The sequence below is a fragment of the Macaca thibetana genome, chromosome 5 (genome assembly GCF_024542745.1).
Source record: "Macaca thibetana thibetana isolate TM-01 chromosome 5, ASM2454274v1, whole genome shotgun sequence".
Taxonomy (NCBI): Eukaryota; Metazoa; Chordata; class Mammalia; order Primates; family Cercopithecidae; genus Macaca; species Macaca thibetana.
The window spans coordinates 114,417,560-114,432,667 of record NC_065582.1 but is presented as its reverse complement, the minus strand read 5'-3'; the positions used below and the strand labels follow the sequence as shown (position 1 = coordinate 114,432,667).

The 15,108-nt window shown below is 31.5% G+C and overlaps 1 protein-coding gene across 48 annotated transcripts in view; it reads right to left on the bottom strand.

Moving 5' to 3' along the window:
* Positions 1–15,108, bottom strand: part of ADGRL3 (adhesion G protein-coupled receptor L3) — an 873,550-nt gene that overhangs the window by 12,273 nt on the left and 846,169 nt on the right. For 23 of the 48 annotated variants that reach the window (XM_050789802.1, XM_050789801.1, XM_050789811.1 and 20 more), the window contains one exon: positions 2,478–2,606. The exons of the other annotated variants lie outside the window; for them this stretch is intronic. In XM_050789802.1, coding sequence (XP_050645759.1) covers positions 2,478–2,606 — 129 coding nt within the window. The remainder of the gene's footprint in view (positions 1–2,477; positions 2,607–15,108) is intronic. 48 annotated transcript variants of the gene reach the window in all.

Here is a 15,108-nt window from a genome sequence, read left to right as displayed (position 1 = left end):
ATCTTAAAAAATATTAAAACATTATATAGTGTACAATTCAACTTCTGACTCTGGAAAACATTAATAAAGTTATTTACTTTTTTTTTTTTTAAAGTCAGTAAAGTTATTGAATTTACTGGAATAAAAGACAAATTCATTCAGAAGAATCCTTTGTGTATTTATTGATAATCTCAGTAGCAATAACCAATCATAGATCCCAAGAATAAAAGTTTGTATCAATACAGTATTATTTAAAATTCTTACATTGTGAGAATTGCAGTTTGATAGTTTTTATGGAAGTATTCCATCCTTGGAAAAATCTCATACTTTAAGATACCAGTAAAAATAAAGTAAGACAAGAAGGCAGATATTGAATTAGGAAAAACATACAGATTAATCAGTGTTACTTTTTCATTATATAAGAAATTAGAAATTATATCTGAATTAGCAAAAAAGTTAAACAAAATGTGGTCCAAATTTATTACTTGTTTTGAAATAATTACCTATGACTCTTCTATGTAAGGTGAATAAATGTAGAATACATTTAATTTCCAGATAGGGTGAAAATCTTCATTTAACATCATTCAAAATTTACTAATATGTCAGCACATATTAATATGTTTATAATGACACAATTAACCTGTCACTTGTCCTAAGGAAAATAAAGAAAAAAGCAAAATAAAACAAGCCTTTATAGGGTCTACTAAATTGTCCTGCCAAACCACATCTGATACATTGTGTAATGTACAATTCATTGAGTGCTACAATGAAATAGGGACATTGAGATATAAAGAGACACTTTAGGTGGGGTAACCAAGAAGAAAGACCCAGAAACTGTCTCATATTGATGGTTCTGATTCATTACAGAAATGGAAGACTAAAGGAAGACAGGATAGCTGTTTCCAAGTATTTAAAGGATTGCCATAGACAACAGAAGAATGCTTTGCTCTTCTTTGTTCTAGAGGCCAGAGACAAATTTCAGCTTAGAGGAAGGAAAAAAATATACATAACAAATGGAGTGTTTCAACAATAGAATATATGAGATTCTGAGGTAGGATGGGCCCCATTAGGGGAAATACTTAAGCACAAGCTGACAGAATGTCAGCAATGATGTAAAGAGAATTCGATGAGCTCTATGCTTTCTAATTCTAAAGACATGCACCCTTTAAGAAATTTGAAATTGAAAGTGAGCTGAATTATTTCATTGTATCGACAAATGACTTGCCTATATTCCTGCAGTCACTTTTGATTATTGACTTTGGTGTTTCTGAAATAATGTAAAATCATCCTTCGTATCTGGCAAGATGCCTCCTGAGGAAGCGCAGATGGTTTTAGGCACACACAATGGCCTTATTTTAACAAATATATCCTTTTCTGCAATGGCACATTCACACTAAGTTGCACATACTCACACCACTAATCTTTCACCTGTGACTAAGAAAAACAACAACAACAACAAAGATTTCCACAGAGGATAGTAGAAATGTTATTTAAAATTGCCTAGAAAATTTAAATACTGCCAGTCACATTCAAGTTGAAAGAATCATGGAAGTCTCTTTGTAATTGTGAATTTTCTTTCAAATATAATTTCAAGTAAGTGGATCACTGACTAGGACTTTTAAAAAACTTTTATTTGAATAATTTTCTCTTGTGGTCTCTTTACATATGATATATTTTAAGTTTTCTGTGTCCCTAACACATTTTTATACTCAGGAAAGATAAAACCATGTCCGAATGCTTATATTGTAAGTGGTTTTAAAGAGATCTATGGTTTTTTTTTTTTTTTTTTTTTTTCTGAGATACAATTAATTTTTGGGTCATTTTCAAGCTGGAGGATGTACAGAGGAACCATACTCAAAAGCCTTGTTTTTAACATGTAGCTGCAGAAGAAAAAGCAATTTTATGATCTGCCCGAGCCAGCTCTTACTGGCAATGGCAGAGCTAAGGCAGAACCCAAGCTGCTACTGCCCAGTACACTGTTTTTATCCTCCACTGCTTAGTTCAACGTAATTCTCCCCAGAGTTGATTTAAATGCTTTCATCAGTACTAATGGTTTGTGCTCAGAGTGTACTTTATGGTATAACAAATTAAGATTTATTTTCTTGATCTTGTAATATTAAGACGACTGAATCAAGTCTTCTTTTATGTTACTTACCTTAAGAAAATATCTCATTTCTCAAAATGAATACATAGATATTTAATATAAAAACAAATGAACAACAAGTACTGACAAACCACAATACATTTTATAACATTATGGAGAAACAAACACGTATTGATGAAGCAGGCATTTGTTTATCAGAAGGAATCCATTTCTTACTAAGGAAAACCTAAGGAAAATGGAAAATAAAAGCACCAAGAAGGGTGGAATGCGAAAGGAGTCTGCATGTCTGCTTCCAAAACAAAGAAAAGCAGGAGAAAGAAAAATAGAATGTGCCCATAAAAGCTACATAAAATGGGACTCTCACTTGAAAAACTTAAGATAAACTCCAGCACACCTTGTGCGTTGTACATGCTGACAGAAGGGTTGTTACAGACCGCCGGTTCCCCAAGCAATGTATTATAGGGATTGTTAGTACCATGCGGACGAAGCAGAGCATTGCTTATAAGATGATTAGCCATGGCTCCTGGAGCAGCCCCATAGAAAGACAGAGAAAAAAAAAAAAAAAAAGGTCAATCAGGCAAATGTGTTTGAAAAAAAGAAAGGAAACAATTAGAATGACAACAATTGATATAGTCCTGATTACAGGCAGGCAGCTAACTAGACTAAAAAAATATGCCACTTAGAGCACACATTTCCAACAATGTACATATCTGAGTCAATGGGAAAGAAAGAAAATGATTTACAATGTTGATTAAGCTACATTTAAGGTTTTCTTTTTCCCAAGGTGTATGTTAGAATATATTTCCATGCTTGCTAAAAATGAAATGAAAATGAAAAAAGCAAAATCTAATCATTCATACAAACAAAACACAAAACAAAAGTCAAAAAAAGTTTAAAACAGGAAAAGAAAAGCAAAAATTAAAACATTCCCTCATTCACAGAAACCACTGGGTTGTTTCCAATGAAAGTAAAAAAGGATAAAAGGCAACATTTATGATAAAACACTCATTTGGAGAGCAGTTGTTGACACAACAGAATTTGACATTTCTGAAATTCTATGAAGAGGAATCATTTAAGATGAAATAAAACAAAATATAATCACCCATTAGTACACCATGGTAAGCATACTAATTTGGTGATCTTACAAATCTGATAAAAAATCATAGAGATGCTATTTTTAAATATTGTAAGTAAATTATTAAGTTTACAATTTCAAGCAATATACATATATATACATATATAACACTCCATTTTCCGTTTCCCAACTGGCTGTTTGGAATTTGACATAGCAACGAAACAGTATTAAATTCTTTCACCCTTTTGTGAATACTTTTTGTTCTTAGTTTCTAACACCATCAGCATGACTTGCAACTTTCCATCCTCCAAAGCCATTTAACCAAGAAGCAAAGATCAGAGGAGAAGTTTTATTAATATACTTAGGACATTTATGAAAATAATAGAATTGTGTATTTGTGTTAGATGAGAAAGAAAGAAAAAGTCACAAAGGAAAGGAAAATACAAATGGCATGGGAATAGTCATGTTGAACTGACAAGTATATGTTTCATCACAGGATGAAAACACAAGCTATAGGCTGGGAGACAGATTTGTATAACAAATTTACAAATATTTTTAATCCAAAAAAGAACTAGTATCGAGCATGCAGAAAGAAGTCTCAAAAGTCAACATTAAAAAAAAAAAAACTAATAGCAACAACAAATACTCCAATTAGAAAATGGTTCAAAAGCGTAAACAGATATTTTGTGGAAGAGGATACACAAGTGGCAAATAATCTTATGAAACAAATTGTTATTGGCCTTAAAGAAATACAGGTTAAAACCACAATGAGACATTACTACATATCTAAAATAAAAATGATGAAAAATACTAAATGATGGCAAGAATGCAGAGAAATGATTATTTGGACATCGTTGGTGGGAATGTAAAATAATACAGCCATTCTGGAAAACAGTTTGGCAGTTTCTTATAAAACTACTTGTGCAATTATTATGACACCCAGCAACTGCATTCTTGAAGATTTATCCCAGAGAAATGGAAATTTACATTCACACAAAAACCTGTACATGAATGTTCATTGCAACTTTATTTGTAGTAGCTCCAAACTGGAAACAACCCAAATTTCCTTCAACTGGTGAGTGGTCAAACAATCTGTAGTATTCCCATACCATGAAATACTAGTCAACAACCAAAAGGAACAAACTATTGATACACATAAAAACTTGGATAAATCTTTAGAGAATTTTACTGAGTAAGAAAAGTCAATCCCCAAAATGTACATACTGTTTAATTTCATTTATACATGTAATGTTCTTGAAATGATGAAATTATAGAAATGGAGAACAGATAACTGGTTGCCAGGGGTTAAAGATAGAGGATGGAAGTAAGTGAGTATTGTCATGAAGGGCAGCATGAAGCATCCTTGTGGTCATAAAATTATCAACTCTGTATCTTCACTATGATGGTGTAAATATGAACTTACTTTGTGGGTAAAATTGCATAGAACTAAACACATACATACAATTAACTACAGGTTAAACTAAAGAAATCTGAACAAGAGTGGTGGATTGTATCAATATTAATATTCTGGGGTGATATTGCAGTATAGTTTCACAAAATATGAGGGAAACTGGGTAAGTGATACAATATCTCTCAGTATTATTTCCTACAACAGCATGTGAATCTACAATTATCTCAAAATAATAAGTAATTAGGCCGGGCACAGTGGCTCACACCTGTAATCCCAGCACTTTAGCAATCCATATTAAATTAATGAAACAACAAAAAAAAAAGTCACTCCTAAAAACTGTTAAAAATGAGAAGGGAAGTGTGGGTAGTAATATTTTCGATCTTTTCTAAATTATAACTCTTTGTCAGAGTAAATTATCAGTCAAGTAACAAATGTCTTAACCTCAACATTGAAAAAATGAACATCTCTTGATTTAAAGGACACTATCCCTTGTCAGATCTCTAGAGTTGGAAGGCATCAGTTCATTCAGGAAATAACTCATGTGTTTGCATCCTGTATTTCTTGCAAATAATTAGCGTAGAACTGTCACCGAATTTTTCACTTTCTAAGTGTTCAATATTTGCTTTCTGAAGATGTAAAGCATATACATCTAAATGTTCTTACATAGTGCAACGGCAGATTTGCAATCTATTGTGTAATGGGCCTATAAGGGCATTATTTTCCATTAATGAATTAAATATATGGTATTTTATGAGAAAAAAGGAGTTCATCATAGTGCCTTTCAGACAAAAAAATAAAAAATCGTGCATCTTGAACATTTATATTGTTGATGTTCTGCAAATTTAAGATGAATAACAGGATTTAGTCTGCATAGCATATTAGAAAACCAAATTATCTGTAAATTATACTTCCCATCTTATATTTATTATTCTAGATATTTTTCAAGTAAAAAAGTAAAATTAGTTTTCTAATACAATAATTTCTAAAATCACCCTAAATAAGCATTTAAATAGAAAATGAAAGGTATAAGTTAAACTGAACTAGTGTAAAAAATCTTAAAAAACATATAATTGCCAAAATTCTTTATACTCCCTCAAAGATAAGGGCAAGATTTTTATGGCTAAGGCTTGCAGTTGCATCTCTCCGTATTTCCCTTCATTGCTATACATTATCTAATTTGAACTAATTGGAAAACAAATAATAAGGCAGGGAGATTGCACGCCACTCTTCTTCCTTGCTTCATATAGCTCCAAAAGTAAAATATTTCTTTGTCTTAAATACATATACATTTTTTCTATGTTGATCTAAAAGAAGATAACTTGAAAAAAGAAAAATGCACTTTTGAATAAGGAACAATTGATTTGGGAAGAATCAAACGCAAGCAAGAAGCGGATGACTCCCCAACTTTCTGGTTTCTGTGTTTATCATTCACTTTATTGAAAAGCCAAGAATACAAGAACAAAAAAGGATTCATCATACAAAGAAAGAGGAGTTTTATATTGGATTTCTAATGAAACTATCAAAGATTTTAAAAATATTCTATGTGGTTATATCGATCCTGGCATAAGCTTCCTTGTCAGTTTTTGTAAGTGTTTTCTAATTTTGAATGTATTTTAAAACTACTTTGATCAGTGAAACTATTAATCTGAGAAGACAGTTAGTTCTAAAGTTCATTTTCTTTTTCAATCATTTCTGCAAAGCTGGAAAATCCAGCAACAATGGCAGAAATACTATATAGCTAAGTGTTATGACACAATGGTGGCTACATGGAACAATATTTAGTCTCAGCCATGTGGCTTTGGTAGGTTGCTTCTTCACATCTCAATGTAATCCAGAATCAGTTATTGATCTGTAGCCCTAATGAGTGTCATGCAGTCATAACTGGAGATCTATCTGCTGGTTACACTGAAACCATATAAAGACTTATAAAAAAATAACATAAAAGTATTAAGGAAAATGCATGTTCCTCTTTACCCTTGTTATTAAGGACCTTTTCCTGACAAAAGAAAATAATCGCTACTTAAAAATCACTTGTTTCTTTATTGTCTAGCACTCACTTTCATGCCTCATGCACCATTTGAAATCAATGTAATTATTGTTTCTGAAATTAACTCTGCAAATGGAGAGTTATAATTCAAATGAGGTCTTCAGCAACAGAAACAAAAAAGAAAGAAATGGAATTTGATGATTAGTGTTTTTCAAAGTGTATAAAGACACAGATAAGCTCTGTGGGTTTGTGAGTATGAAAGAGTAAGGGATATGTCTGAGTAATCAAACAATTTTTCCTCATTTGATTCACCTAATGTAAGAATTAAATACTTTTCCATGACTATTTAGGACTCGGAGTGACCTCGAGAGGACATGCTTCCTATCACTCTACCAAACAAGTACAATTTTTCTGGAAGGTACTATCACATAGTTCCTACAGTCCACACTCACTAAGTAAGCATTTCAATTATATTTCTGAATAGTAGCACTGACTGTGCTGAAAACAAAACCTAGCTTGCTGCCAATGCCTAGATCTTTTAACTAAAAACTTGCACAGAAGCTGTCTTCCTCCCCCTTTTATGTGCAAAGTTACTTTTGTCTTTTCTCTGTAGCTGCACTGCATTTCTCTTGCCTTTGCTGAAGTCTATTCTGTTTGCTTTTGGCTGTCTCCTCAATTGACTTAGGTCATTTTTAATTCTAATACTGTCTTCCAGGATTCTGTCTACCCTGTCTCTTCCTCTTCCTTCCAACCAGCTTCTGATTTGTAAACTTCCCTTCTAATAGCTGTGAAACTGTTGAAGACTTCCAAGAAGTTCAGTGTTTACAGACCATCTGTCACTGTTTCTCAGCTGAAAAGTTGGGCTTACTCGTTAGTCAGTTTGAAGACATACATATGATGGTGAATTTTGGGGGCTCAGGGAGGATGAGATAGTTACAATATTACATATGTGAAAAGAAGGTTCATGTGTTCATGTGCTAATTTTTCCCGGAATGGAGAGGCACCATGAAAAAGCAATATACAGGGGTTTTCACTGCTCTACATCAAGTATCTCAATAGTCCCTAGAACTCAAAAAAATATTTGTTTAATTAATGAAAAAACTTACGTGAAATTGACGGCATCTTGAAAATATAAAACTAAATCAAATTTATCCATTATGAGTGGTCTTGTAATTTTAGTAAATTTTTAATAGTGTCAATTGTCCAGTTCCTAATGTAATTTATTTCCTTCTAATCCTATACCAGGTACTCTACTATCTAAACTTTAAAAGCAGAAATAAACAATCATATGTTAATTTGGAAATACAAAAGGCTACCTGAATACTAACTGTGGATAACAACAGAAAACAAAACAAAACAAAACAAAAAACAACTCACTACCTGCCATGACTCAAAGTAAAAAGCCCAAATTTGGGTTAAAAATAAAGTGGCTATATGAAAATGACAGTTCCTTAATAATTTAACTCACAAACTCCTGGCTACGGTCTAGTCATACTTGCTTAATTGCTATCAGAAACAAGAATTAGCCCTCTAATAAAGCCATGGAAAATTATTTAAGATTGAATTACAGTATATGTGTATCAAGCACGGCATAGTGTCTCACGCCTGTAACCCAACACTTCGGGAGGCTGAGGTGGGTGGATTACTTGAGGTCAGGAACTCAATATCAGCCTGGCCAGCATGGTGAAATCTCGTCTCTACTAAAAATACAAAAAAATTGGCCAGGCATGGCGGAGCATGCCTATAGTACCAGCTACTCAGGAGGCTGAGGCAGGAGGATCTCCTGAGCCTGGAAGGCAGAGGTTGCAGTTAGCTGAGATCACACCACTGCATTCCTGCCTGGGTGACAAAGCAAGACCCTGTCTCAATAACTAAATAAATAATAAAGGAAAACAATATATGTGAATCATTACCATGGTTTTCAATAGAAGGCCCAGCACAAAGTTTTTATTTCTGATGAAAGTGAGATACAAAGCAAAAATGAGTTTCGTATTCTATACTGAAAAACTTGGGGAAGTTTCTTTAACACATGTTTAGAAGAAAGTCAGATCCTAAAGCCACTGAAATAGATTCAGTTAAACTCATAGTCATTTTAAGAAGGGTTCTCTTCTTTTTTTTACTTCATTTATACCTGAAGATCTAGACTGATATAAAAATTGTGAATGAGTGAATTTTGAATGAAATAATGAGTCACACTCTTCTCAAATGTATAGTTTTAACACAAAACTGTGATTTTTTTTTCTTATGAAAATAGAATAGGTGTTTTGACATTGGGAGGCCCTGAATGACAGCACTGTCTGGGCTGGTTCAGTGTAACTGAGGACTGGAAATCTAAGGCTGAATGATGTGCTTTGAAACTGTAAAGTAAAAAACACATCTGAAAAAGGATGACAGTTGGATCTCACTTGACTCTATCATTCAGAAACATAATTCAAACAACGCTTCTTCTTGACAGCAGGCTAACAAATGTATACTGAAAAGATCTTAAAATAACTTGAATTGCCACTCTACTCTGACCTCAGACTTTATTTCTTTTTTTAAATGCACTTACACTCTGGTTTGATCATACTGAATGGCCAAAGTTTTAAAATTCAAAACCTTGGTGATCTAATGAACCAACTGAATACAACCATTCATCAACAGTCACATAGCAAGATGCCTCAATTTTCAAATTCTTTTATCTATAAATATTTAAGATGACAAATGTTCTGTTTGCTTTATCCTAATAAAATAGTTATACTCTGATGGTTCTTTCTTCTCTAATATCCTCCAGTCCAGTCCCTTATGTTTCTCTCTCCTTTGTCTTGACATAACATTTCTTATGAAGTCATTTCTAATATATACATTAATGTATATAAATTAGAGTTTTGCATAAAACACAGTTACTACTGAGTGATGTCTCTCTATTTTTGTTTTCAGACCTTAATTTTGCCCCACAGTGGAGACTTAATTTGTAACAGGCAAAAACAGTTTTTCTAATGGTTGTATTTTCTAGGGCATTAGAACACTAACTTCAGTGTAAAGCAAGGGATCTTTCACAGGGAGATGAGACATATGAAGTTGGGAAATCCTTAAAACTGCATGTAAAATGGTTTAGGTATATGTTTGTATGCTAAATTGTGCACATTCACATGTCTGCACTTCCTTCTGCTGAAAGAGTCCAATGGCTTTTATTTCCATTACAAAGAATTAAAAAACTGGTATAGAGGAATAAGAGGCAAGTTTCTTTCCTTAGTGAGTAAAATATAATATAAACAAGAAAACTGAAAAAAGTAAATTAGAAGTACTCCAAATATATGTTATATTTATATCACCTAATTGACTGTAAGATTGCATTATGGAGAAAGGTTATAACTCAAAATTTATAACTGAATACAATTTTTAACATCATCTAATCTACCACCATTATTTAATACATAAAGAATAACAGGCTGAGGTATTTATAATTTATTCAAGGTCACACATGACCTTTGGTAGTTTTATTTAAATATGTTTAAATCTGTGATTTTCAAAATATTTTTTAGGATCCTCTTCCTCAAAAAATGTTTCAACATAATTTTATTAGGAGCCTTGTAGGAGTTCATTAATCTTTCCATACACTTTCTGATAACATTGAATTACTTTATTTTCATATTCTTGTATTAAATTATATAAAATAAATGAATAAAAAAGAAAGTAAATAGACAAAAGAAGAAGCTTCAGAATTACAGAGAACGGATTCAGTAGGCATTGCCTATTTTAAGTATTTTGTTTCCTATTTTTAGCTTTTTGGTGTAGCAAAACAATATCAACACATATAAACAATCTACAGAAGGTGCAAACAATGATTAGTTCAACTTGGTTGGGCTACTTTATAAAACAGGGATAGCTATATAAATCAATACCAAGTCACTTAATAAAAAAAACAACGAATAGAATCTACATGACACCTTTCAGTTACATAAGTTTTAAAATCACAGAATCCATTTTAGATTTTAATGTTTTAATTCGAACAATGAAATTACAAAGTCAAAAAAGAAATATTTCATTAAACGCTAAGAACTCTTTCATCATTTTTTTCCTAAAGTCATAAATTGAAAAGCTGACATCTTGATTTATCACACTGTGCACTTTTAATAGCCAACAAGTTTGCTATTAAATTTTAATCAACCTGCCTATTAAATTTCATTCAAATCGTTTGGAGATACTTCAGCTTCTTTTAATAGCTAATTCATTCACTGGGAATCCATTAATATGGATTTCAATGACACATTTTCTCTAAAGTACAGATTAAGTTATTGTTAGTTCAATATAAAATGACATAGTCTGAATTCAGAGGTGTTGCCTCTATTTTAACATACAAATCTGAAGATTCAGAGTTGGAAATCCTAGAAGTTACCTCTTCAATTCCTCTTATTTTGTACTAACTGGCTACATATGTGTCTTCTTGTTCCGACACGAGTTTTTCCACAATAAATACTTAAAAGTCAAATCACTAGGTCATATCTTGTGCACATTTTCAGCTTATTGAAGTAACATACTGCCAAAGTGCTGTCAAACGTGCTTGTACAATTCACTTTCCCATGAACAGTGCACTTATTCTCTCAAATTCTTGCTAGGATTTAGCACTGTCAGACTGACATTTTTGCCAATCAGAGTATAAAATGATATTTCATATCACTGTTATACTCTGCATTTCTTATTCCTATAAAGGTGGGTAATTTTTCATATATTTATTAGCTATAAGGGTTTCTTTTTTGTGAGTTGTCTGTTCTTATCTTTTGCTCACATTTTTATTGAGTGTTTGAATTTCATTTATTAATTTGTAGACATTCTTTATACAACATGGGCACTAGCATTTTGTTTTTTATATATGTTGTTTACACTTTCTCCCTATGGCTTATGTGTTATGAGTACTGTTTCAATGTTGAGACAATGACCTTATCTGTCTTTTTCTTATAGGTTGTGATCATTTTTTTTTTTTTTAAACTCCTTCTTTAATCTAAAATCTGAACTATAATTTTTAAATTTTTAGAGTTTTATATTTAGTATTTTTCCATATTATGCAACACAACACTATCATATTGCAAATGAGAAAACTACTGTCATTAGATATTCAATGATATTATTCATATAATTAGCTAGAAACCAAAGCTCTTTAGAGATTTTAGGTTTTCCAACTGCTTAAGCCAACAACGGTAGGATTGAAACTCAGAATTGTTGGTGAATCTGCTTCAAAACAGAGAAAGTGGTTGGTCTGCAGAAGTGAGGGACTCTTATTAGTAATTTATTAAACTCTAAAGCTCATCTTTTGCAGTCAAAGCCATGTATTTCTGTCTTCTTTTAACTTGCACATTTTGAATTCTTTTGCATAGTACTCAAAGAATACTGTGTCTGGAAATCCTGGGGCAATTTTCCTTAACCACAGGCAAAATAGCAGTAAACTTCAGTTCTTTTTAGTAAATTAAAGGCACTTAGCAAAAAATATTTATCTTTGTCATTCACACAGTAGCAACTCAATTCATTTCCTCTAAATCAGATTATTCGATAGTCTGCTAATGGTATGTAGTCAATCCTATAGCTATATTTATCTGTTACTCACACACTGCTTGTGAATTTGTTCTGAAATAAAATACAGAACAAATGAAAGTATTATTAATAAAGATAAAATAATTTACCAAAGTGAAAAAAATATGACATTTAGTATAACTCACTGCCCAATATTGGTGTATTTTTAATATTGTGCAAATTATATAATCTTACATGCAGAAGGTCTGTCGTGACTAAAATTTGATCTTTTAAATTGGAACCTATATTTGAAAACAGTGTGTCTGAACAAAATAGACATGAATTCAAATAAGGTATCCATGAATAAAGAGAAATTTGATAATGTTACAGAAGGCTTATTTTATACTATGATCATAGTCAGCTCTGTTCTATTTAGATTGGGGCTGATTCAGGAAACATATTGTTTCCATTTTTCTAAATCAAGATTGACTATCTTCCTTCAATCTATATATCCTCTCAACTCTTTCTTAATTCTCCAGTGATTTTCCAGGGTTGTAAAATGAACGTGGTAGCTGACTTGTCTTACATTCTGAAGTGGCCACACTCCTTATTATGACAAACTATGAAGAAAGCTTATCATAAAAATTCATAGGAGAAGCTATCACATAAACTTTTAAATGGCATGTAGTATATAAAGCTGAGCTATATAAAGTGCAAGCCTTTGTATGCAATTCAACAGGAGCTCATTTAATCAAATACTACTCAATTATTGGTTGTTACAATTTAAGTACTTTTTTTTTTTTCCAATGAGGCCTTTTTCTCTTTGCTAAACATATATCCTCCTTTCACATTTTAATTTTTTAGATAATTGAGTTAACTCCCATTTACCTCACAATAGCAGACAGAAATTAATACAGCCTATTTCTTAGAAAAATAATTTGAACCAATGATGACTCTGCTAGAATTAACTTTGAATATTATATATGGTATTTATATCATCACAACCTTTATGTTTACAGTATTAGCAGGAATATTTTTCCAGATAAGAGACACAGTTCAGGTTTTATTTGTTTTAAAATTTTGAATTATAAAGCATATCATACTTTTTGTTAAAACCAGAATTAGCAACACAATAATAAAAAGTTTAATTTATAATATTATCACTGCAATTTCAACTGAAATTTATATTCTACTTATTCCAGGCATTACTGTATTGTTTTTACAGAAAAGGGCACAGCTTCAAAAAATATCAAATTCAGGAGTACAAAGATCTGGGAAAAGTCATATCTTTTCTATTACTACATGATTATAGGGAAAAGCTATTTACCTGTTTTCTAACATAATCTTTGCCCTCACCAAAATGTTCATCCTTGTACTGAAATATAAAAATTTTAAATTAAAATAAAAAAGATTCTACAAATAAAATACTTTGAAAGCTTCCAAGAAAGAAGAATGACAATGAAATTCTTCTTACAATCTAAGCCCTACAATTGGGCAATAATGTATAATAATTCAACATATTCTAGATCAAATAGTTTTGTAAAAGTAATACGTGATTTACCAAACTATGTCCTCATATATTCAGTTTTTTCGAGCTTTTCTTCCTTACATGGATAGGAAGAATCCACTCTAAAAAACTGTGCTTAGAATAAAATAAAATGGAAGCAAATGAATAATACATGAAGGAATTTTAGAAATAAAGATGTGAATAACTTCACTGTTAAGAATATCTATTTCCCATATTAGGTGATAAAAATAAAGGTCACTTTGAAATACTTCCTTCAAACAACTATATCTATATTCTAATCTTCAACTTCATGAAAAATTGTCATTATATGGAAAGAATGAATGTTTTTGTTATCCTGTATAGGGCTTTGTGGTCGGAAAGACCTTGTTTGGAATCTAGATGTTGCCTTTAATAGTCATGTGATCTTGGACAAGTTACTTTGACTACCAAGAAACTCAGTGTCTTCATGGATATAAAGAAAATGGATAATAAATAATGAACAGAGTACAATATGCAAATGATTACACACATACTAAAGAAGAAACCACATTTATCAACAAATATAAAGAGGCATATTGTGCTCTATCAGAGAAAGGAACACCAGCAACTCCTAAGTTGGAATCTTCACACTTAGCTCTAAGAAAAGAAATGTTTAAAAATTATGTCCTCAATAACTTACATGAAACAAATGGTAATATTTTAGAGCTAAGTGGAAATATTCTATAGCACTTATATTTAGAATTTATCAAGGTAGCTCACTGCAGCTTGTTTGATTCATAATAGAGGTAAGGAATACTACTCATAATATGTGAGGTAATAAGGTAATAAATCAATAACCAAAAGGAAATTAAATAGAATTTTACAAACCTCTCTTTTTAAAAGGATCTATGAGAGCTTTAGGTTAATAATAATAATAAATACAAACTGTTTATTATTGCTCAGTTGGCTGTGACAGACTGGATTACTTGGAAGAGTCATATCACAGACAAAGTTGAATGTAATGCATAAGAAGGACTTGCTGAGTAAGCAATACGAAGATTTTTCTTTTTCAGATCCTGCCAACGATTTATAGCCAAGGACCTTTGCCCTGGATTGACTGGATGTCAATATTTCATATATTTCATTTTGCCACTTGAATGAAGAGTTAACTCTGAAAATTATTTGGCTTCCTTGGGTTAAAAACCTGGATATTAACAGCCTTGTTTAATTATCTCTTTGACTCAGCATCTCACTTTAAAAATCTGAGCCTATTTTTGCCTTTGTGTTATTAAACTGATTTTCCTAACACAGGCTTCTTTATGTTATTGTTCCTTTTCTGATTGTGTCTATTGATAACATGTACATATATATCTTTTGTGTATATATATATCCTTTGCATATATATATATACACACAGAATGCTGTTGCCTCATTTACACAGAATATAAAGAACAAAATTATAGACATACTAGACATAAATATAACAGTATTTCTCAAAAGAAAAATTTACCTATGTCATTGAATACTTATATTTGCATTCATATCAGGATAATGCTTGTTCAAAATAAGAATAGTTTGT